The following is a 25891-nucleotide window of genomic DNA, read 5'->3' on the forward strand; positions in this document are numbered from 1 at the left end:
GCTTTCCCTCCACCACCTCCTCCTGCATGTGCCATCGTGTGCAAGCCCTGGTCATCACTCACTACCATGATCAAGTTCAAGCCAAAACATCCCCTGGACCTTTCATTTCTACACGTGCATTCCAGGCAAATAGGATTCTTACTGCAAGTTTCTCATGATGATAAAAAGGGTTTTACAAGTTGTGAAACGGGAGATTGCAGACATGCCGCATGCTTCAAGTTTCACGGGTTTATTGATCGATAGACTAAATTCTATGGTTAAAGGCTCTAGTTCAAAGATCCCTGCAGCCAGACTCTCTATGAAGAGATGCTTTGGCAAAGCAGCTAATCTCTCAGTACGTTTGCTTTATAAATCCAGACGTTCATGGACCAGTTTACTGATAATCAACGCTCACAATGGCCCATTTGAAAGAATACCAAGGGCAAAACACTAACAGCCCCTTGACTGCTTTTGGAGGGAAAATACCTTCTGATAATTTTCAAATTCTTCAGTCTCTCCTGGAAAAGTGTTGCAAGAACTGCATTTTCAAAGATCTCTTTCTTACTCAAGTTATTTTAACGGGCCTCTCACTGTTGGCGGCCTCTCCCGTTGCGGAGCACAGGCTCTGGACGCGCAGGCTCAGCGGCCATGGCTCACAGGCCCAGCCGCTCCGCGGCATGTGGGATCTTCCCGGACCGGGGCACGAACCCGTGTCCCCCGCATCGGCAGGCGGACTCTCAACCACTGCGCCACCAGGGAAGCCCCTTTTCTGATTGTTGATGCCACTCAGAGCTTGCTACCTAGTGGCTTAAATGTGTTTTATTTGGCCTGCACAATGTGTTTGCCAAAGATGTAATTAATTGCCAATATTTAAAACAAAAAATCTGATTTCTGGCCGGTCTTATAATACTCGGAAGAGTCCTGAATGTAACTAAGTGACCCTGGAGTTAATCAGTGGCTTCTCACTCAAGCAGGGAGTTTTGCTGCATTTAGTCACAGTCACCACCGGCCCCTATTTTTTTTAACATTAGACTCATCTGACTAGTTTACCTCATCTTCCTGGGCCGCTCATCTGAATTTCTGACCCTTGTCTGCGTGCTGTGCTGCATCCCTATTCTTGATGTATCTTCTTCAGGCAGTTGACTTTCTGCTACATGAGGCTTGAAGACATTCATCCCCTGTCTTCTCATCATTACAGCAACTATGTTTTTCTGACGTGACCTTTACTTCTTGTTCAGTCATATGGAGGCCGCTTCCTTGGAGCTCTTCAGTGTTCAAGATGAAATTGTTACCCTTTCCTTCAGCTCATCCCCTTCCCTCCTCTCTCCAACTTCATTATCATTATTTATCGTTACTTTTGCGTTCGAATCACCAGCACTTAACATATCTACATTGTGTTCTGTAACCAGAATTAATTGTCCCATGCTCTCTCCACTGACTGATTCAAAAAATCAGTAAATTCTGTTTATATTCTATGAACCTGTCTATATTGTTCATAGAAGATCTCAGTGCTGTTATACTTACTTTCTTACATACCTTTCCCCCTGGACTTTCTTCTCTCTCTCCCTCTTTCTCTCTCTCTCTTCGATTAGTTCTTTTGGCATAGCCTTATTTTTTAAAACCCTCCAGTCAATCCAGTGTTTTACTGAGTCCCCTTTTGCCCCCAAGACTTTTCTCTCTTGTCCCCACTCAAAGCTCCAAACAGTTTTGGAGAGTAGTCACGTTCACTGCTCTCTTGGGTTCGTTCCAATGACTTCTGGACCCCATGGCTTCTTTCTTGATTTCTTCTCTCATTTTGCTATGGCTTGTTCTTAAGTAACTTTCTCAGAAATGTTACATAAGAGGTAAATTTTCTAATGTTCCAGTCTGGATGTATCTTTTTATTTTTAAACTGAATTGACTATTTTGCTGCGTATTAAATTCTGAGGCTAATTTTTTCCCTTAGAACACTGAATGCTTTATCTTTTTGTCTGGTGAGAAGTCTGATGAACAGTCTGGATACACTGTATTTCTGCCTTTCTGGAAGTCTTTCAATTTTTTCTTTATTCTTGGTGTCTGAAACTTTACATTGCCGTGCTTAGCTGCCATTCTTTTTTTATTCATTGTGCTTGGCATGCAGAGACTTATTTTCTTCAGTTCCACAAGGTGATTTTATATCTCCCTTCTGTTTCCTTTTTAATCTCATTTTCTGGAATGCATATTGGTTGGGTATTGGACCTTCTGATGGGTCATCTATTTTCTCTTATCTTTTTGTCACTTTATGCTTTCTTATTCTATCTAGATTTCCTCAAATTCATCTTTTAATTTATTGAATTTATTATTTTTTACATTAACAATAAAGATTATTTCCACAAGTTTACTTTGTTGTTGTTCTCTTTTCCTTTTATTAGCATCCTCTTGTTTCATGGATGAAACATCTTGAATCTCCCGGAGAAACTAATTATGAAGGGTTTTATGCTTTGTTGCCGTTTTTTTGACCTAAGTTCTTTCTTTTTCCCAGGTCATTTTTTACTTCTTGTTTACCTTTAATCTAGGCTTTAATCAAATGTCTTCTTGTCTTTTCATGTTTACAAGAGTAGTGATCAAAAGCAGAGTATAGCTCTGCAGACAAGGGCAGATCTGGCAGACTGGCAGAATTTGTTTTCTAGATTGGATGAGTTATGGTGGATGCATCCTATTACTTGTTGTATTTATTTCTGCTCTACAGCAAAGTGATTCAGTTATATATATATATGTATATACATACTTTTTAATATTCTTTTCCATTACGGTTTATCACAGGATTTTGAATATAGATCCCTATATACAATAGGACCTTGTTTAGCCATTCTGTATGCATTAGTTTGCTGGATGCATCTTAAATGCCAGAACATGGTATCCTTTCTCTGCCACTGTTGACTCTCCTGCTGGTGACACAGGTGCCTGGTGGCATTGAATGGGGATGGAGATGTGGAGTGGAGGATCAAAAGGCTTCCAGTTGACTGTCTTATTTTCAACATCCCCCTGCAGCTCACCTGACATTTCCAAATCCCCAGTGTATGTGAGGCTCTGCAGAGCTGCTCAGCTTCTGCTCTACGTTGCAGTGTCTTCTGCCCTGCTCCAGCCCTTTCCACTGCTCTATCTGTGGTCTTCCATAGATCTATTGGAATCCCTCACCCTCCAGTGGCCCTCAATATTTGCTTGATGTTATGGGCTTATGACTTTTTAAACTGCTTCATAACCATTTTAGAGAAGTCTCGGGAAGAAGAGGAGTAAATGAATGTGGCCAGCCTGCCATTGTCAATTGGATGGCTCACCACCTAGTTCTTAAGCTGCTTGGCTATATAAACTTGGCCCTTCATTTCTTTCTCTTGTGACTTGGTAATGACTGACAAAGCAGCCCGAAGCCCTGTTATTGCATAGACATGAGACATATCTGGAGGTGTCTGCCATGTGCCCAGGTGTCTTTGTGTATGCAAATATGCATCATGGGGGCAACAAAGACTGTGCACTTGAATTCTAAATTCTTGATAAATTTAGAAAAAAATTGAAACCGTGTCGTTTTTAAAAATGTTCCTCTACTTCGGGATAATTGGAGAGAATCGATGAGGTCAAGTGAAGTTGTCTTGCACTCCTGGGACCTTAAAGCAAAGGGAGGGGACTACCCTGGTGGCGCAGTGGTTAAGAATCCGCCTGCCAATTCAGGAGACACAGGTTCAATCCTGATCCGGGAAGATCCCACATGCCGCGGAGCAACTGAGCCCGTGCACCACAACTACTGAGCCTGCGCTCTAGAGCCCTCAAGCCACAACTACTGAAGCCCGTGCACCTAGAGCCCACACTCAGCAGTGAGAAGCCCGCGCATCGCAACGAAGAGTGGCCCCCGCTCACCACAACTAGAGAAAGCCTGTGCGCAGCAACACAGACCCAACGCAGCCTAAATTAATTAATTAATTAATTAATTAAATGAATTTTTTTTTTAATTAAAAAAATAAAAGCAAAGGGCAGACGTAGGTTGCAGACAGCCCAATTCCAACCCACGAACCAGCCGCAGCAGACGGTGTGTGATCCTCCCAGCACCCCCACCCTGGGATCCTACTGGCCATTTTCAGGCCTCCCCAGGCTTCAGTGAGATTTTGCTTCTAAAAGCAGCACTTGTACTTTTTTGTCAGGCTACTGGAACCCCTTTTCCCCAATACAGGGAGAGAAAGAATTTAAGCCTCTCCCTCCTTGTCCGTCACCCCTCCTGGTCCTGGACCAATGACTGAGGTGCTGGATAGAAAAGCTCAGTCCTCTCACTTGTGTCGGCACCCTCTGGACTTCCACTGGGATCCACGTGAGGGCCCCCCTAGTTTGCCTTCCTTCCCCTCCCTGCCCGCCTTCCCCAGTCCCTTACAGCTCCCCCCAGGAGGCCTTCCTTAGAAATCCCCTACCCGTGAACCCTATCTCTGAAGCACTGGAACTACTGACAGACGTTGTGTTCCTTCCTAAACAGCACCTTAATGAAAACCTGGCCAAACTCACGGCCAAGTTTGAGAAAGCAACAGCTGACAAACTCAAATGTCAGCAAGAAGCTGAAGCGACTGCAGGCACCATCTCCCTTGCAAACCGCCTGGTGAGTGTGAACCTCTTCGGCGGGCTTTAATTACACGAGCTGAGCTTGTCAGGTGCCGCAGAGGTGCAAAATATTAATAGATGAGCAGCTGAGTGCCGCTTTGACTGGGGGGCAAATAATAAAATGCTCTGGGCTGCAGGGACTGACTCCTGAGAAAAGCGTGAATGCCCACCCTGGTCTGGTCAAAGGAGATTTCCCACAGGGATGGTCGGGAGACTGGGGCACTGGATGGATCAGGAAGCTTACGAGAGGTGTGACGTGCTTACATACAAGAGCGTCAGCCAGAGGGAGCGTTAAAGGACAAAGCTAGCATTCGACAGGCAAACCCTGAAGCTCTTACCTATGGGATATTTGATAATAAGGGTGTGGACAGGATGAGGCACTGAGATAGAAGCAGAAAAGAACAAGACAGGTGGTTGACCCTGAACATTGCTGACTATAACCTTGGTCTCTCCAGCAGGACGGTCATTTACACGGCCACTCAGGGCTCTAAGAGCAAGTGTTCCAAGGGCAGGAAGTAGAAGGTCCCACTCTCTTAAGGCCTGGGACCAAAAGCCAGCTCAACATCCTTCCTCTGCGTTCTACTGGTCAAAGCAGTGACAGATCCAGGGAGAGGGAGCACAGACACCAGCTCCTGATGAGACGAGTGTCAGGGGATGTGTAGCCTTTTTAATCCCCCATGGTTTATATTTCTCATCATGAATCAGCTAAGAGCCTGCAAAGCAGTGTCCACGGGATGTGATTTCTCTTTATCGAGCGCCTTTTACAGCACCTTCCTCCCCAGTGAAAGGAAGTGGAATCGATCCCTTTTCCCATTTATTCCAGCCCCCATTTATGTATATAACAAAGCCATGTTTCCTAGTTCAGGGAGAAATAAGTCATAACAGTCACTGAATCGGTTGTGCTCCAGTAACAAGAGGTGAAGCCTCAGGTGTGTCTGTGCCCTTGTTTGTTGAACCTGCTGCTGCAGAGCTCTGGGATGATCGTCTTCACTGAATGGTGTGGTCTAGTGACAGCTCATCCACTAACGTGCAGGAAGCAGTCAGGACCTCCCCGCTGGCCTGTCTTCCGTTCAGTTCCCTGTTTGGTTTCCAGAATTCTGCGCAGCCTTTCTCTGCCCAGCTGGAGCCTTTTTTGCGTTGGTCCTCATAGGAGGCAGGTGGAGCTCTGCTCTAGGACTCAGGACAGGGCAGCTCTGAAGCCATCCCTGTCCCCACCAACCTGGGGTGGTTGAAGTGTCAGAAGACAGGACACTTCGACTTTCTGGTCTTTATCTGTGTGATCTAAGATGGCGTGGGAATGGTCGGTGGGCAAGTCCCTCAGGTCTCCCAGCTCTGACATCCTAGGATGCCATCTTTCCAGGAAGAAAAAGGGATCAGTCATAGCACAGAAGCCGAGCTTCACCGAACAGCCCACCTCACAGTCCTCTGTAGACAGTGTCTATCCTCTGGGAGAGGGCGCCCCCCCAACGTGGGCCCCGCAGAGTCGGGCCCTGCTCTGCAGTCTTGGTACTTTGCACACACCCGTGTTTCAGTGCATCTGACTCCGTGTCTTAATTACCATGCCGATCTCCCCACCCACTGTGAATTATTTATAGTGCAATTGATTTTATTTACTTTCACATTTCCAGCATTTGGAGGAGAAGAGAGAGGTACATGATTTTCTGTTACGTTTTGAGGACCAGACACAGTACCAAGTGATGAACACACATGGTCACACTAAATCCTCTTCACGGCTCTTCGAAGTGGGCATATTCATCTCCACACCTGTCAAGGGCAGAGCCTGGAAGGCTGCATTCAGGACCTGTCTCTCCACAGCCCACGTAACACAGAACAGAGAACAGGGGCTCATTGACTGCAGTGTTCACTGCAGCCGGTACAAACCGCCCCCCCCCATTGATCAGAAGGGCCACATAAATGATGTCCTGAGTCTCCTGCTGTGAAGCGTGTGCCATGCATTCTCCGTGGCTGAATCGTGGCTCTGTAGCCTGTGGTATGACGTGTCTTCTCCCCTCTCTGCTCTTTGAAATGATAGGTGGGAGGACTGGCCTCTGAAAACGTGAGGTGGACAGAAGCTGTGCAGAACTTCAAACAACAGGAAAGGAAATTATGTGGAGACGTTTTACTTACTGCGGCTTTCATTTCGTACCTGGGCTTCTTTACAAAGAAATATCGGCGGAGCCTCATGGATGGGACCTGGAGACCCTACCTGAACCAGCTGCAGGTGAGTCCAGCCCGCATCTGTCCTGACGCCACCAGCCTGTGGGGACCAGGGAGCTCATGTGACAGTAATAACACAAACCTCTGAGTCCCTACTTGCGTTCTTCCCCCCACAACCACCTGAGTATCTCCTAGTGACCGCTGAGACCCAGGAAGGAGACCTGTGCGCCCAGGTCCTCCCACACTGCCCTGCACTGTCCTCCACTGCCGTCCAGGCCACCTGAGCACGGCACCTCTCCTCTTCCTGGGTCTCCATGGGAACACCGGTCCACCACCCCCAGGCTGTCTCCTGACACTCCTCAAAACTATAAAACCCAAGAGGCCCCAAACGCATCCTGTATCTCCCTCCAGCCTTCTTGCTCTTGTGCCAAACTTCATAGCAGCAGTGGAGGAGCATTCCCCAAATGCTGCACCGCACCTTGTTACCGGGCCCCAAAGCTCCCCCGTCTGTGTCTGTGACCCACAGACACCCTTTATGAAAGCAGCTTATCTACTTTGGTCATGTGTATTCAGTTCTCAGTGTGAGTGGGAGGACGTTACTCCCAACTCCTCCCTCTACGCTGACATGATGAAATGGGGAAATGCTAGTTCCCAGCTGAAGAGGGATCAGGATGTGTTACATCTTGACACTTTCACATCACTCACAGTCCTCAATGAACAAATATTCACTGAGTCTTCAGCCTGCCCTACATGCCACTGGCAGGAGGTACAGAAGACGCTCAAGACCAGGATGTTGGCAGAACAGCCCAGTGGATGAGATGAGAGTCATGAAAAGCAGCTGCCGTGAGAGTCAGCACAGAAAGTTCACCACGTACAGTAAGGGTTATATTCTAGAATTCATCTGTAGGTGTTTCCTTGGAACACAAAGCCCATACCGTCTAGTGGTGGTTGGCTTAACAGATCAGCTCATAAAATCTCATTCACCTGATGATTTGCTGAACTTACAGCATTGGGAAATAAACAAAAGATAAAGCTGTTATTTATTCTCCTTCGACACTTGTGGAAAAGGAAATTTTTGAAAGGACGATCATTAGCTGAGCGAATGAAGACGAGGAGCCCAGTGGCCACCCAGCAAGGGTTTTTCTGGCTTTCTTTGCGGCTCTTAAGCAATTTTTTTTTTTTACATCTTTATTGGACTATAATTGCTTTACAATGGTGTGTTAGTTTCTGCTTTATAACAAAGTGAATCAGTTATTCATATACATATGTTCCCATATCTCCTCCCTCTTGCGTCTCCCTCCCTCCCACCCTCCCTACCCCACCCCTCTAGGTGGTCACAAAGCACCAAGCTGATCTCCCTGTGCTATGCAGCTGCTTCCCACTAGCTATCTATTTTACGTTTGGTACTGTATATATGTCCATGCCACTCTCTCGCTTTGTCCCAGCTTACCCTTCCCGCTCCCCGTGTCCTCAAGTCCATTCTCTAGTAGGTCTGTGCCTTTATTCCTGTTTTTTTTTATATAATTTTTTTCTGCTTTATTGAGATATAATTGACAGGTAACATTATGTAACTTTAAGATGTATGATGTGTTGATTTGATGCACATATATTGTGAAATGATTACCACGGTAGCTTAGTTAATACTTCCAGCACCTCACACAATACCATTTCTTTTTTGTGATGAGAACATTTAAGATCTACTCTCTTAGAAACTTTCAAGTGTACAATACAGTATTAACTGTAATCACCATGCTGTACATTAGAATCCCAGAACTTTTCTTATAATGAAAGTTTGTACACTTTGACCAACATCTCCCCATTTCCCCCACCCCCAGCCCCTGGCAACTACCATTCTACACTCTGTTTCTGTGAGTTTGGCTTTTTTAGATTCCACATATAAGTGAGATCATACAGTATTTGTCTTTCTCTGTCTGACTCATCTCACTTAGCATAATGCCCTCAAGGTCCATCCATGTTGTTGCAAATGGCAGGATTTCCTTCTTTCTCATGGCTCAATAAGATTCCATGGTATATGTGTCATTCATATATATGCATACATATATATATGATTCATATGTCATATACATATATATATATATATATATATATATATATATATGCACACCATGATTCTTTATCCATTAATTCGTTGACAGACACTTAGGCTGTTCCCATAGCTTGCCTATTGTGGATAATTCTGCAATGAACATGAGGTGCAGATATCTCTTTGAGACAGTGATTTCATTTCCTTCAGATATATAACCAGAAGTAGAATTCCTGGATCATTTGGTAGTTCTATTTTTAATTTTTTTAACATCTTTATTGGAGTATAATTGCTTTACAATGGTATGTTAGTTTCTGCTGTATAACAAAGTGAATCAGCTATACATGTACATATATCCCCATATCTCCTCCCTCTTGCGTCTCCCTCCGACCCTCCCTATCCCACCCCTCTAGGTGGACACAAAGCTCCGAGCTGATCTCCCTGTGCTGTGCGGCTGCTTCCCACTAGCTATCTATTTTACATTTGGTAGTGTATATATATCAGTGCCACTCTCTCACTTCGTCCCAGATTACCCTTCCCCCTTCCCGTGTCCTCAAGTCCATTCTCTACGTCTGCATCTTTATTCCTGTCCTGCCCCTAGGTTCTTCAGAACCTTTTTTTTTTTTTTAGATTCCATATGTATTTGTTAGCATATGGTATTTGTTTTTCTCTTTCTGATTTACTTCACTCTTTATGACAGACTCTAGGTCCATTCACCTCACTACAAATAACTCAATTTCGTTTCTTTTCATGGCTGAGTAATGTTCCATTGTATATATGTGCCACATCTTCTTTATCCATTCATCTGTCGATGGACACTTAGGTTGCTTCCATGTCCTGGCTATTGTAAATAAGAGTTACAATGAACATTGTGGTACATGACTCATTTTTTTTAACATCTTTATAGGAGTATAATTGCTTTACAATGGTGTGTTAGTTTCTGCTTTATAACAAAGTGAATCAGCTATACATATATCCCTATATCTCCTCCCTCTTGTGTCTCCCTCCCGCTCTCCCTATCCCACCCCTCTAGGTGGTCGCAAAGCACCGAGCTGATCTCCCTATGCTGTGCAGCTGCTTCCCACTAGCTATCGATTTTCGTAGTATATATAAGTCCATGCCACTCTCTCACTTCGTCCCAGCTTACCCTCCACCCTCCCTGTGTCCTCAAGTCCAATCTCTACATTTGCATCTTTATTCCTGTCCTGCCCCTAGATTCTTCATACCATTTTTTTTTCCTTTAGATTCCATATATATGTGTTAGCATATGGTATTTGTTTTTCTCTTTCTGACTTACTTCACTCTGTATGACAGACTCTAGGTCCATCCACCTCACTACAAATAACTCAATTTCGTTTCTTTTTATGGCTGAGTAGTATTCCATTGTATATATGTGCCACATCTTCTTTATCCATTCATCTGTCGATGGACACTTAGGTTGCTTCCATGTCCTGGCTATCGTAAATAAGAGCTACAATGAACATTGTGGTACATGACTCTTTTTGAATTATGGTTTTCTCAGCATATACGCCCAGTAGTGGGATTTCTGGGTCATATGGGAGCTCTATTTTAGTTTTTTAAGGAACCTCCATACTGTTTTCCATAGTGGCTGTATCAATTTACATTCCCACCAACAGTGCAAGAGGGTCCCCTTTTCTCCACACCCTCTCCAGCATTTACTGTTTGTAGATTTTTTGATGATGGCCATTTTGACTGGTGTGAGGTGATACCTCATTGTAGTTTTGATTTGCATTTCTCTAAATATTAGTAATGTTGAGCATTCTTTCATGTGTTTGCTGGCAATCTGTATATCTTCTTTGGAGAAATGTCTATTTAGATCTTCTACCCATTTTTGGATTGGGTTGTTTGTTTTTTTTGTTATTGAGCTGCATGAGCTGCTTGTAAATTTTGGAGATTAATCCTTTGTCAGTTGTTTCATCTGCAAATATTTTCTCCCATTCTGAGGGTTGTCTTTTCGTCTTGTTTATGGTTTCCTTTGCTGTCCAAAAGTTTTTAAGCTTCATTAGGTCCCATTTGTTTGTTTTTGTTTTTATTTCCATTTCTCTAGGAGGTGGGTCAAAAAAGATCTTGCTGTGATGTATGTCATAGAGTGTTCTGCCTATGTTTTCCTCTAAGAGTTTTATAGTGTCTGGCCTTACATTTAGGTCTTTAATCCATTTTGAGTTTATTTTTGTGTATGCTGTTAGGGAGTGTTCTAATTTCATTCTTTTACATGTAGCTGTCCAGTTTTCCCAGCACCACTTATTGAAGATGCTCTCTTTTCTCCATTGTATATTCTTGCCTCCTTTGTCAAAGATAAGGTGACCATAGGTGCATGGGTTTATCTCTGGGCTTTCTATCCTGTTCCATTGATCTATATTTCTGTTTTTGTGCCACTACCATACTGTCTTGATTACTGTAGCTTTGCAGTATAGTCTGAAGTCAGGGAACCTGATTCCTCCAGCTCCGTTTTTCTTTCTCCAGATTGCTTTGGCTATTCAGTTTCTTTTGTGTTTCCATACAAACTGTGAAATTTTTTGTTCTATTTCTGTAAAAAATGCCATTGGTAGTTTGATAGAGATTGCATTGAATCTGTAGATTGCTTTGGATAGTATAGTCATTTTCACAATGCTGATTCTTCCAATCCATGAACATGGTATATCTCTCCATCTGTTTGTATCATCTTTAATTTCTTTCATTAGTGTCTTATAGTTAACTGCATACAGGTTTTTTGTCTCCTTAGGTAGGTTTATTCCTAGGTATTTTATTCTTTTTGTTGCAATGGTAAATGGGAGTGTTTCCTTAATTTCTCTTTCAGATTTTTCGTCATTAGTGTATAGAAATGCAAGAGAGTTCTGTGCATTAATCTTGTATCCTGCTACTTTACCAAATCCATTGATTAGCTCTAGTAGTTTTCTGGTAGCATCTTTAGGATTCTCTATGTATAGTATCATGTCATCTGCAAACAGTGACAGTTTTACTTCTTCTTTTCCAATTTAGATTCCTTTTATTTCTTTTTCTTCTCTGACTGCTGTGGCTAAAACTTCCAAAACTATGTTAAATAATAGTGGTAAGAGTGGGCAACCTTGTCTTGTTCCTGATCTTAGTGGAAATGGTTTCAGTTTTTCACCATTGAGAACAATGTTGGCTGTGGGTTTGTCATATATGGCCTTTATTATGTTGAGGTAAATTCCTTCTATGCCTACTTTCTGGAGAGTTTTTATCATAAATCGGTGTTGAATTTTGTTGAAAGCTTTTTCTGCATCTATTGAGATGATCATATGGTTTTTCTCCTTCAGTTTGTTAATATGGTTTATCACATTGATTGATTTGCATATATTGAAGAATCCTTGCATTCCTGGGATAAACCCCACTTTATCATGTTGTATGCTCCTTTTAATGTGCTGTTGGATTCTGTTTGCTAGTATTTTGTTGAGGATTTTTGCATCTATGTTCATCAGTGATATTGGCCTGTAGTTTTCTTTCTTTGTGACATCCTTGTCTGGTTTTGGTATCAGGGTGATGGTGGCCTTGTAGAATGAGTTTGGGAGTGTTCCTCCCTCTGCTATATTTTGGAAGAGTTTGAGAAGGATAGATGTTAGCTTTTCTCTAAATGTTTGATAGAATTCACCTATGAATCCATCTGGTCCTGGGCTTTTGTTGGAAGATTTTTAATCACAGTTTCAATTTTAGTGCTTGTGATTGGTCTGTTTATATTTTCTATTTCTTCCTGGTTCAGTCTTAGGAGGTTGTGCATTTCTAAGAATGTGTCCATTTCTTCCAGGTTGTCCATTTTATTGGCATATACTTACTTGTAGTAATCTCTCATGATCCTTTGTATTCTGCAGTGTCAGTTGTTACTTCTCCTTTTTCATTTCTAATTCTATTGATTTGAGTCTTCTCTCTTTCTTTCTTGATGAGTCTGGCTAGTGGTTTATCAATTTTGTTTATCTTCTCAAAGAGCCAGCTTTTAGTTTTATTGATCTTAGCTATTGTTTCCTTCATTTCTTTTTCATTTATTTTTGATCTGATCTTTATGATTTCTTTCCTTCTGCTAACTTTGGGGTTTTTTGGTTCTTCCTTCTCTAATTGCTTTAGGTGTAAGGTCAGGTTGTTTATTTGAGATGTTTCTTGTTTCTTGAGGTAGGATTGTATTGCTATAAACTTCCCTCTTAGGACTGCTTTTGCTGCATCCCATAGGTTTTGGGTCATCGTGTTTTCATTGTCATTTGTTTCCAGGTAGTTTTTGATTTCCTCTTTGATTTCTTCAATGATCTCTTGGTTATTTAGTAGCATATTGTTTAGCCTCCATGTGTTTGTATTTTTTACAGTATTTTTCCTGTAATTTAATCTAGTCTCATAGCATTGTGGTCAGAAAAGATATTTGATACGATTTTAATTTTCTTAAATATACCAAGGCTTGATTTGTGACCCATCTTAAGATACTTAAGTATTTTTATGCCACAAACCCCTTTGGCAGTCTGGTAACACCTATGGAATCCTTCTCACAGTAATGTTTTTTAGTGTATAAAGTAGAATGCATATGATTACAAAGGAAAACAATTCTATTGAAGTACACTTCTGATCCCAGGATAAGAACCTCCAGTGGCTGGTTTCCCTTTTGAGGTTTGCTCAAAGGTATAGCACTGGCCATTCGTACCCTTAGCAGGTGTAATTAAAGGGAAAGGAGATGGTCTGGAGAGGTTTTCCTGAGATAACTGGGAAGACGAACTGCAGAGAAGAGAAAGTTGGAGAGGTTAAAGGGCATATGTGTGAACCTCAAAAGCATTCTAAGTGAAAGCAGCCAGACACAACAGGTCACGTATTGTATGATTCCATTTATGTGAAACCTCCAGAATAGGTAAATCCGTATAGGCAGAAAGCAGATTAGAGGCTCCTGAGAACTGGGGGTAGCAGGGAATAGGGAGTGACTGCTGATAGACTTGGGGCTTCCTTTTGGGGGGAAGAAAATGTTTTGGAACGAGATAGAGCTGATGGTTGCACATCGTGAGCGTACTAAACACCATTGACTTGTGCACTCTAAAATGGTTAGGGAATGTGAATTTCACCCCAGTGTTTTAAAAAGTATATGTGTTTCCAATGAAAACAATTACTTGTAGAAGAATTAAATGAGCTGAGAGAGGTCAACGAGAAGAAAAGGAAGGGTTCCCAGGGGGGACAGAGACCAAGGGGAGACATTCCCTGGCCTGGTGGTTTGTTCCTGGGCCTCCCAGTGTGGGGAGAAGTCCTCAAGCAGCCCTTCCAGGGGGTGGGGTTGTCCATGGCAGGGGGAAGGGGAGCGTCTGCAGTCCTTTGCAAGCTGGGCATCAGCAGCAAGCGGTGATGCTGAGAGGAGAGGGTGGTCAGTACGGGCTGGTGTGGGCCTGGTCTGTGAAGCATAGAAATGTAGCAGGAAGTGACCCTGCTAACATGGGTGAGGGCGATGGAGGCTGTTGATTAAGATACAAATGACCTATGGTAGACATTTGACTTGGGTGAATGTACTGAAGAACAGAGGATGACACGGGCAGAATTCCTGCTGCTGTTCACCCATCAAGAGAAAAAAGACTATCAGGACGTTAAGAAAACCTGCTTCCAGGAATAATGACACAGCCAGGAAAGTGCTCCTCAGGGGGATTTTGGTCTTTCTTTTAGAGGAGTTCTGTCCTTTGAGTGAGCTGCAGACCCCACCCCCAGCTGAGAGCGCATGCTTCTGTTCTGAGCGTGTGTGCGGCCTTTCTTCGCCACCAGGTTCCCATCCCAGTGACCCCCAACCTAGATCCCCTGAGGATGCTGACGGATGATGCCGACGTGGCTGCCTGGCAGAACGAGGGCCTCCCTGCAGACCGCATGTCCACGGAGAATGCCACCATCCTCCTCAGCTGCGAGCGCTGGCCACTCATGGTGGACCCTCAGCTACAAGGCGTTAAATGGATCAAGAACAAGTATGGCAAGGACCTCCAGGTCACCCAGATTGGCCAGAAGGGGTAGGTGGCTGTGCACAGAAGTTCCCACCTTGCCGTTTATGCAGCGGGAAAAAATGTGATGAGCAGGTTTTAAGCCGCTGTGGATTGTTTCTATCCTCCTGGTTCCTCCAGGAGTTTTCTCCTGTTTTTCCTCTCACTTTAGGAAATGTCTCAGTGAGAGATGCTTGGGTACTGAGTCTCTGCTTTTCTTTCTTTTTCATATTTTTATCTTTATTTTTATTGGAGTACAGTTGGTTTACAATGTTGTGTTAGTTTCTGCTGTACAGCAAAGTGGATCAGCAAAGTGGATACCTATCTCCACTTTTTTTTAGATTCTTTTCCCATATAGGTCATTACAGAGTATTGAGTAGAGTTCCCTGTGCTACACAGTAGGTCCTTATTGCTATCTATTTTATATACAGTAGTGTGTATATGTCAATCCCAATCTCCCAATTTGTCCCTCCCCCCTTTCCCCCCGGTAACTATAAGTTTATTTTCTACATTTGTGACTCTATTTCTGTTTGGTAAATAAGTTCATTTGTACCATTGTTTTAGATCCCACATATAAGCGATATCATATATTTGTCTTTCTCTGTCCGACTTGCTTCACTCAGTATAACATGTGCTTTTCTTTCTCATTAGAAATCATAAGCGTCAGCCTCCCGACCCATTCCTGAGTCCTTCTTCCACCAGCCCAGGGGTTCACCCTCCCATCTCTCCTGGAATACTTCCTGCTTCCCAAGCACCCTATTCCATTGTCAGACAGCTCTGTGTTTTACAGTCTTTCTCACATTTAGTCAAAAACTGCCTCTCTTAGCTCTCTTCTACCCTTTGTTCCTACCTCTGCCCCAGAACCACAGAGAACGTAAAGCATCTCTCTCCTGAGGAACGATGGGACATTTGCAGTGGGGTGCTTAGCAGCTGAGATAGTTATGGAACCTTCGGAACCGTTTGCACCTGCCATGTGGCTTTATCCGTACGTGGTGGGGGAGTTACTGCACACGTCAAGGGACATGAACAACAGGGAGAATGTGTGACCAGCACCCACCGCACTTCATGGGCCTCAGCTCCTCTCCCCCCACTGCTTCATTCACTCTGTTATAACTTAGTTTTGTAGGTTCAGTTCTCAATTCTTGTTCTGTATCTCTAGGAGACATGAGAAAAATAGGATGGGGCAATGAACAGGAGGGAGAGGGCCAGAGATCACTTATTAGGTGGTCGATATGTGTTGGTCTTGGTGTTAGGAGCTTTACCTCAAATGCTTTTTAATCCACACGACCAATGAGGTTAGTGTTATTGGTACCATTTTCTCATTTCAGGAAATAGAGTTTCACACAAGTTAAGTAATTTCCCCAAGAGTACACAGTTTTAAAGGCAATGGATATTTGCACACCCATGTTCAAAGCAGCGTTATTCACAATAGCCAAATGGTAGAAGGTAATCCAAATGACCATCAACAGATGAATGGATAAACAGAATGTGGTGTATCAATACAATGAAATATTATTCAGCCTTGAAAAGGAAGGAAATTCTGTCCTGTGCTACAGCATGGGCGAACCTTGAGATGAATGTGCCAAGTAAATAAGCCAGTCATAAAAGGACAACTACTGTACAGTTCCACTTCCATAAGGTCCCTAGAGCAGTCAAATTCATAGAGACAGAAAGTAGAATGGTGGTCCCAGGGGCTGTAGTAGACAATAGTCTACCACAGTTTAAAAATAGTTAAAATTTTTAAAAATTAATGGAGGCAATATTGGAACCGAGGTGGTCTTCACTTCAAAGCCCACGTTTATCCACTCTTAACATACAACCACCAGCGTGAGGCTTGCTGCCCTGGCCACATGTCCCAAACATGCTTGTCCAGGGGTCCAGACCACCCACGGTTGTTTAAATCAAGCATGCGATGTTCAGAAAATAGTTAAATCACATGTTGAATATCCGGATGGATCCTTTCTTATAGAGAGGGTAGCTGAGAAATGAATGCCGAGGTAGGACACAACATAGTTCTATCTGTGTCATCAGTCATGGTAATCTAATCCTGGCCTTCCCTTCAAACTTTGATTAAAATATTCCTCTCTAATTGACCAATAACTGCATTTTAGACACAAGTATTTGTTCTTTTTACTCATTCTTATATCCATAGTACTGAAAATAGTGCCTGACATATAGTAATTAATTCTCTGTTCATGTCCCTTGATTACTGTTCTATTGGGTGATTTTCTAGATTTGTTGTGTATTATTTGAATACAAATATTACATTATAGATAGTATGGGTTAAGACTGTTAAGTGTAATCTCCCTTCATCAGTGAATGGAAAAGTGTTCAAGGGTGTCATTTGCCTTTTAATTTTGTGAGGTCTGACATACTACAACTTTTTTTTTTTGGTCAGATATGTCACATTTCTTCTATAAATCATATTTAGAAAATTCTTTTTTCTGTCCAGAAATTATATAAATATTCATATAGAAGATTTTTTATGGTTTTTTATGGTTTTCTTTTTACACTAAAATCCAATCACCTGAAATATATTTTCAGGTACTATATAAGTTACAGACCTAATTTTCACTTTTCAAGTGGTTAGCCATGGTTCCAATATCATTTATTAAATTCTCCATCCTTTCTCCAATTAATTAGAGATGACATTTTACTCTATATTAAAATATTTTATTAGCTTTTATTCTTTTCTATTTATACAATACTATACCAGCCTTTAATTATTTCGTTTTATATTTAGTAACATTTATTGTGGCATTTCTCATTACAAAAGTAATATATCATCAGTAAAAAAAGAAGGTGAGGGGAGTTACCCAAAGAAATAAATAGGCCCTATAATTCATCATTTTTTCCCAACACTCCCAACTTTTGGTGTATGATATTCTTTAAGACTTCTTTCTACATATCTGTATTGTTGAAATTATAAGAAATATTTTATTATCAGCTAATGTGAGTCCCTCTTCTTATTCTTCATGATCTTTTATTTTTTTTAAAAAAGCATTCTCATTGTTTTCTTTTAGATTAACTTTAAGATTTTTGGTCAAGGTTTATAAAGTTATATTGTTATTTATTGTGTGAATTGGAATCACATTGAACTTATAAATCTATTTAGGGGAAATCAATTTTTTATGTGCTTGTTAAACTCTACATAATATTGAAAAATTAAAAATAGCCTAGCTTTTGGTAATTGATTGTTAAATAAATTAAGGTGTATCAATACAGTCTAATACCCAGGCACATAAATATTGTTATAGAAGAATATTTAATGACATGGGAAAATGTTTACATTTTATGCACAAAAACCAGGTTATAAAACAAATGAGCTACATGGATCAAATAAACATAAATATAAATGCAGACATAAATAAAAATATAAATAATAGAAAATAAATAGAAATAGTAATAATAAACTTGAAAATATATCCAAACATCTACAGGCAATACCAAAATGTAAATGACACAAGGATGACAGTTAATTTTCCTATTCTTTTTTGCATTTTGTCACTTTTCCCTTTTTATAAGAAATAGTTCAGATCACATAAATATCATTTTAGATAGAGAAAAATATGCCAGCTGTCTGACGTCATCCCAGATAGCGGTGCCTCCAAGTTTACTGCTGTGCTTCAGGGCCACGGCTGCCTGTTGACTGTCTCCAGTCCACCCCTTGATGCAGGCTTACTCCGCCCACCTGTCTCCTCAGCTACCTTCAAACTGTCGAGCGTGCCCTGGAAGCTGGGGAGGTGGTGCTGATTGAAAACCTAGAGGAGTCCATCGATCCTGTGCTGGGACCCCTGCTTGGGAGAGAAGGCGTTAAGAAAGGACGGTGAGACCCAGCTATACAGCTGGCCCTTCTGAGGAGCTGGTTCACGACCCCTGGTAGAGCTGTGCACAGACCCGCTCCTCCTAGAACTTCCTCTCCTCAGCTCACATCATGTAGCCCCCCTGAAGCATACCTTTCATTCTGCCAGAAGAGGAACATTTAGCTGCCCTCATGCCCTAGAGGCAGTTCCAGAGGAACTTCCATCAGCCAGCTCACTGGCTTGCTGCTCAACGACCCCGGTGCACTAGTCTAGAGCAGCATTAGAGGGAAGGTGGTGAAAAAGCAGTCTGACTTTGAACCGTGAGCATTTCATCTAAGCCAGTCGTCTGAGTTCTGAGAGCTCAGTACTTTGTCAGCTTGATGAACCCCTGTTGCTCTGGGTGCTGGTGGCTGATCAGGGCTCAGCAAGAGTCTGGGAGGAGGAGGAGGAGGAGAAGAGGGGCAGGACAAGGGCCACAGGCACATAGGAGGGGGGTGAGAATTATCAGAAGGGAGCCTCACCCACTGCCCAGGCCATAAGTCGCCTTTTCAAGTCCTTAGGACGTGCTTATTTACTTAATTAACGATTTTCACCCGTAGAAGTAATGCTCCATCAGCCATGAGACAAAGTAAGCCCTATTGCTAGCCTATAAATCACCTTCGTGCAAACTCTAAGAAGGTTCCCCTTCCTGCAAATGCTTTACTGCCATCTGCTGGAAACGTTCCATAATGCGCTCATGTACACGGACCACAAAGTGAGTGGCTCTTCTCCAGCTGTGCCTGCAAAATCAGATGTGGTGGCTGTGGGAGAAGGTCCGTCACCCTCCACCCCTGTTCCCTGCCTTAGGGCTCAACCTAGACATGCTCGGGAGGAGTCATCTGAGTATGGCAATATTGTTTGCTGTGATTTTGCAAAAAAACCCATCTAGGATTCTGTCCCTGACCAAAGCTCACAGGAAGGCACTCCACCTTCACATGAGCCCTTGTGTTCCAGGTTCATTAAAATCGGAGACAAAGAGTGTGAGTACAATCCCAAGTTCCGGCTCATCCTTCACACCAAGCTGGCCAATCCTCACTACCAACCCGAGCTGCAGGCTCAGGCCACCCTGATCAACTTCACTGTGACCAGGGACGGCCTGGAGGACCAGCTGCTGGCCGCTGTGGTCAGCATGGAGAGGCCAGACCTGGAGAAGCTGAAGGTGCGTCAGGTACCCAGCAAGGAAGGGAGGAAGGAGATGCCCTGCCACCAGACCTTGCCGTGTGCCCCACTCTGGGATAGGTGGGACTGTTCCTCCAGAAGCTGAGCAGCATGGTTTCACTAGAGCTCGGAGGAGTGCCAGCACCATCCAGCCACCTGGAACACCCTACTGGGAAACAGGATAGAGCAGGCTGAAGAACAGGAGGCAGGAGGCAGCTGGGAGAACCCACACTCCTGTCCAAGAGCAGGACTGGCACAGGCTGTACAGGAACATGTTTGGGCCTCTCACCACACGTGCTCCGCATCTGTGTCCAGAACTAAGTGGGGTTCAGTCCTGCAAGGGCAGTGGAAACGGATTCAGCCACTTTAGGGTAGCGTCTTAATCAGCTTGGGCTGCCATCACAAAATACCATAGACTGTGTGGCTTGAGCAGCAGACATTTATTTTCTCACAGTCTGGAAGCTGGAAGTCTGAGTTAGGGGTCCAGTTTCTGGTGAGACCTCTCTTCCTGGCTGGTAGGTGGCCACTGTCTCACCATGTACTCATAGACCGCTTCCTTGTGTGTGCAGAGAGAGCAAGCTCTCTGATGTCTCCACTTATAAGGGCACTAATCCCACCATGAGGACCCCATCCTCATGACCTCATTTAACCTTAATTACCTCCACCTCCAATACAGTCACATGGGGGAGGGGAGTTAGGGCTTCAACATATGAACTTGGGGGCGGGCACACTTTTGTCCATAGCAAATAGTATCCTTTTCCCCTCTCCTTAGACACGATTAGATTATAAAAGCAGGGGGATATTAGAGTGCCAGGGGGCTAATTTAAATTGGAAAGGTCAGAAAAAGATTCTATGAGGGGGTGGCATGAGCCTTTGGTTCAGAGCACCCGCAGCAGAGAGAAGAGTGAATTCTGGTTATAAAGCAAGATGGAGGCATGTGTTTTTAAGAAACAGAAGATAGGCCAGGGGTGACTGTGGCTGGGGCCTCCAACAAGAAGTGTCCATGGATCCAAAGGCAATAATCCCAGGTGGTACAAGAGCAGAGAAACCGCAGCTGCCTGAGGTTACATGTGCACCCACCCACAGTAAGAGGGTGCCCAGTGCTTTAGGACGTAGAACCTAACAATCAGAAAGGGAGAGGAGGTAAGATCTGCCTGGATACCAAGGCCCCGCTCCAGCCTTAAGGAGGGCTCCTGCGATCATCTTGTTGAAACTGTATAAAACCATTTCTAGTTGGTTGTTTTTTTTAAGGTCATCTATAGGAGAGCTCCTCCCTTGGGGTCCAGCAAAGTGGTGATAGACAGGACCTTCCAGAGAAGTAAAACTTGAACCCACCCTCTAACTAGTCCCAGAAATAATTTCCATTTAGTGACTAGACCGTGTCCCAGCATTGTGTTAAGCCTTGTACAGCACTCCTACGAGTAGGGCCAGGGTTAACCCAGCTGAGGTTATGACGTGTTAAGAGGTAACTCAGCCCAAGGTCACATGACTAGTAACTGGTACAGTTGGGGTTCAGGTCACCTGCTGATTTTGTCTGCTTGTGGTCCCGAGCACTCTGCTATCCTGCTTCCAGTTTGCTAAGGGAAGGGATTCTGGCCCATAACCCTTTATCTATTCAGACCTACCCCGAGAACAGGATGCTCTGGGCTTCTACACCTGACTCTCCCTTATGTGATATTTGCAGTCAGATCTCACGAAGCAGCAGAATGGCTTCAAAATCACCCTCAAAACACTAGAAGACAACCTGCTTTCTCGCCTTTCCTCGGCCTCTGGGAACTTCCTGGGAGAAACGGCCTTGTTGGAGAACCTTGAGATCACCAAGCAGACCGCTGCGGAAGTTGAGAAAAAGGTAAGACCTGGCAGCCTAGGCTGGCGGACAGAGGCCCTCCTCCTGCTCCCTGAGTCCGACTTCTAGGGGAACAAAAGAGTAACAGGTGGCTCTTCCATCTTCCTGAGTGTCTCCTAGAAAGTCAAGCTAGGCAGGATTCCTGAAATGACTACCTCACATCCTGCGTTACGGAGTGCCCCCATCTCCTGGGAAATGCTCTTGACAGCTCTACTCCACAAACGTTTGACGAGTACTTACATCTGCGCAGGGCCTCGTGTTCTGTGCAGGAAATAGTCGCTCAAACTGACTACCTCAGTGAGTCCATGGAATTGCCCTGAAGCTAAGGAATCACACTGTTGTACAAGTTGGCTGGTTCAGGCATGATTGCACCCCGAGAAAACTCACAGCCTGCCAAAAGCTCGCAAGTCTGATTTTAATGGGAAAACTTCAACGACTCCAGGGAAACTCAGCTCTCAAAAAAAAAAAAAACCGGTATCATCCTGCGAAACTACTTAGCATATAGCTTCCTTCCTTTGTTTCACAACGTTCGGGAGACTTTTATTCCCCCTTGCGGGAGTAAAAGTCTGCCCTTCCCCAGCAGACTGCTGACCCTACAGGGACCCTTTCACATTCTCAGTCCTGCTCTTGGACCAGAAGAGGAAGTAAGTTACTTGTTCTGAGCAGGATAAGCGTGTCTGTAACAGTGCCCAGGAATGATGCACCTTTGAAGGAATACCTTTATTGTCAGTTTATTGAGATTTCTCCAAATATGAGAAATAAGACTTTGTTCGAGGTAGGGACAAGTTAGGAAAAATGAAAAGTAATGATGGGCAGGGCAGACAAACCAGGTCCTACTCACTCTGAGATAACAGACAACTAAGGCTGGAATGAGAGACTAAAAGGAGGAAGGTCCAGCCTCGCCTTGTCTCCTCAGTTGCTGTGTGACCACCAGGTTTTACTGCTGGTTCTCTACGGCCTCCATGTCTCAAGAGAGGGGTATGCAGAGTTTGTAAAACAATTATGGTAGAAGTTCCACTGCCCTGGGCAGGAGAGATGGGGGAACAGAGCCCAACTCACACAGAGGGAGAAGGTCAGAGATGGAATGGACCTCCTCTCTTTCTTTATCCTTTTCTTTAAAGTCAATGAACAATTATTGAGCACCTGCTGTGTGCCAGGCATTTTGTATGCAGCCTTTTATTCTTTTGTTGTTTCTTTTCTTTTTGTCTTCTTTTTCTCATTCATTCATCCAATGAATACTTGGTTGGAAGCTGTTATATTCCAAATTCCATGGCAGAAGGTGGGGGTACTACAAGGAAGCCAAGAATCCCAGGCTTCCAGGACCTGGTCCTCTAAGGGAGAAGGACAGGCAATTACAAAACTGTGATGAGGGCTGTGGGAGAGGAAGCATGGAGAGTCATGAACACACAGAGGAAGAGCACTCAACCCATGTTGGGTTAGCAGTAGAAGGATGTTTCCCTTTAGTATGAGTGGAACATTGAGAGATTGTAGAGGGAATGGAAGTAGTCACTGGAGATGAGGCATGAAAGGGAGGCTGGCTCCATCACGAAGGATTTTGTAGACCATGCTAAGAAGTGTGGGCTGTAGATGGGAGTTAGGGTTCCTAAAAGAGGTGGGTTTTTTTCCCTCTTTAGACAAGAGAGTAACATGATCAGATCTATGCTTTAGGAAGATCACTCCAGCTCCAATCCAGAGGAGAGCTTGGGGAAGCAGGAGGCAGAGAAAGCAGGAGGAGGTACAGTAATTCAGATTAGAAGTGATGGCATTCTGAAGTAGGGCTGGCAGTGATGGTACAAAGAAGTGGGCAAATTCAAGAGCTATGGGCAACTTCAAGGAGATAGAATTGGAAAACTTGTTAACTGATTGGATATGATTATATATGGATAAAAGTATTGTCGAGGAAATGTCTCAGTTCCAGGAATAAACATCTAGATAGGTATTGGTGCCAACACCTGAGAGAAGAGAACATAAGTGGATTTGGGGGTGAGAAGAAATGATGATTTTAGTTTATGTCATGTTGAGTTTGAAATGCCTCTGGGCCATGCACATGAGAACATCCTGTGGGTTTGGGGATATATGATCTTGGCTGGTGATAGAGTGCTGAGACTTTTTAGCAAGTAGTTGATTGTTGAAACGTTAGGAGTGGATGAAGTCACCTGGAAGATGTGTGTGCAGTGATAAAACTGGGAGTAGAGCACTGAAGTATATTAATACATTTCAGGACAAGTACAGAAGATGGAAAGCATGGAATAGAGTGGAGGTGGGAGGAAAAGCAGGTAAATAAGGCATTATGAAAGAAAGCATTTCAGGAAGGGATGTCAGTGGTGTCAAATGACGCTGAGAACGCAAATAAGATACAGCTGAGATGTATCGACTGAATTTTGCAAAAAGGAGTTATCAATAATCTTGAGGAGAATGGTTTCCATGAAGTAGCAGAAGCAGAAGCCAGACTGCCTTAGAATGAGAGTAAATGGGAGTTGAGAAAGGGGAAGTGAGTATAGACAACTCTTTAAAGAAGCCAGACTATAAAATGGTAGAAAGAGAAAGGATTGTAACTTAAGGAGGGCATAGCATCCTTGGAGGATTTTTCTCCAAGATGGCAGAGACTGAGCTTACTAAGATCCTAGCTGGACATTGGAGGATGCATGGATTGTAAAAGAAAAGGAGGCATTGAGAAGAAGAGTTGAATGTACAGAAATGAGATGTAGTGATCAGTACAATGGGGTACATAAGAAATCAGGGGAAATGTAATTCAGGTCACTGATGAAGAGCTTATCTTTAGAAATATGGAGAGTTAATTCCAATATAATGGGGGAGAGGGGGCAAACATGAATCTACAAATGGTCCATAAGTCAATGTGAGCAATGGGGTGAGGGGGGTCAGAAAATTAAGGGAGTGGGAGGGAAGGCAGAATTAAGGAAACCCCTTCCTAATGGTCCCTATACAATACATCTGTGAAAGCATGAGTCATAGTCATGGTCATCTGCTTAGAATGAGGGGATGGTGGTGACGTAGGGTGCTTGGGGAAAGGAGTGAAGGTTTACAATAGTTGTTGTGGGAGACGAGAATGAAAGTTGACTAAGGACATAGATTAATGCACAGCATTAAGGACCCAGGTGAGCATGGACAGTATGAATCTGTGGTAACACAATCTGAGCAATTATGTGATTTTTATTCCATTCCACTCCATCCTGAGAATCTTTGTCTTTTAACTACTGAATTTGACCAATTTACATTTACTAACATTACTGATATAGTTGGATTTCTTTCTACTATCTCAATTTGTACTTTCTTTTAACCATGCTTTTTGTTTATTTTTTCTCCTTTCTTGATTTTTCTTTATCGTCCTCTTTAATCCTTTGCTGATTTTAAAGTTATTTACTATTTTATTAATTAACCTTGTTTCATTTATATATGAGAAATATATTTCATTTTATATGTGACTTAACAATATATGTATTGACTTAACAAAGTCTAAAATTAAGCACTATATCTAGCCTCTTCCAAAACAATATTAGGACGTTAGAATACTTGGTCATTTTTTCCATCTTCTGCTACTGTTTTATAACACTTGAGTTCCACCTTGCTTTTATCTACTACTTCCAAACTGATCATGTTTTTATAATATATTTTTTGGGCCGCACCACATGGCATGTGGGATCTTAGTTCCCTGACCAGGGATCCAACCTGTGCCCCCTGTAGTGGAAGCATGGAGTCTTAACCCTGGACCACGAGGGAAGTCCCCAGCAGGCTTTGTTATTTAGATTGACTGTATATTTAAGGAATTCTTGCATCTCATTTATTCCTTTTGGATTCAGTTTTCTTCTGATTGAAACAAATAATTACTTCTTCAGCAGCCTGTGGATAGTAAGCTGTCTTTGACATTGACTGCTTCTTCAAAGTAAAATCTCTGGTCTTTAATCAATTTTGGAAAATTCTTAACTATTATAGCTCAAATATTGCCTCTCTCTCTCTATTCTGTACTCATTTCTGTTAAACGTATTTCTTTTTCTTTTTTTTTTAGATGTATTTTAAATCTTTTCATTTTATCTGCCAAGTCTCAACCTCTTTTACATATTTTCCATCTTTATTTCTCTCTGAGCTGCTTGTGTAACAATTTCCTCAGAATTTATCTTTTAGTTTGCTTATTCTCTTTCAACTCAAGTCCATTATTTAACCAGTCACTGAGTTTTCCATTTTAATAACTGTATTCTTGTTTTTAGAAGTTCTAGTTAGTTCTTTTTCAGATAATGTCTGTTCTTTTTTTTATAATGTCCTGATTTTATGCTTTCTTTTATCTCTACTGCTTTTA

General features: G+C 42.9%; 1 protein-coding gene across 2 annotated transcripts in view; it reads left to right on the forward strand.

Annotated features, from left to right (window-relative positions):
• DNAH9 (dynein axonemal heavy chain 9) overlaps positions 1-25891 on the forward strand; it is a 299097-nt gene that overhangs the window by 219476 nt on the left and 53730 nt on the right. For both annotated transcript variants that reach the window (XM_004266832.3, XM_033422847.2), the window contains 6 exons: positions 4454-4573; positions 6608-6796; positions 14528-14763; positions 18437-18559; positions 19530-19734; positions 21418-21582. In XM_004266832.3, the coding sequence (XP_004266880.1) occupies positions 4454-4573; positions 6608-6796; positions 14528-14763; positions 18437-18559; positions 19530-19734; positions 21418-21582 (1038 nt within the window). The remainder of the gene's footprint in view (positions 1-4453; positions 4574-6607; positions 6797-14527; positions 14764-18436; positions 18560-19529; positions 19735-21417; positions 21583-25891) is intronic.

Source organism: Orcinus orca, chromosome 19 (assembly GCF_937001465.1).
Source record: "Orcinus orca chromosome 19, mOrcOrc1.1, whole genome shotgun sequence".
Classification (NCBI taxonomy): Eukaryota; Metazoa; Chordata; class Mammalia; order Artiodactyla; family Delphinidae; genus Orcinus; species Orcinus orca.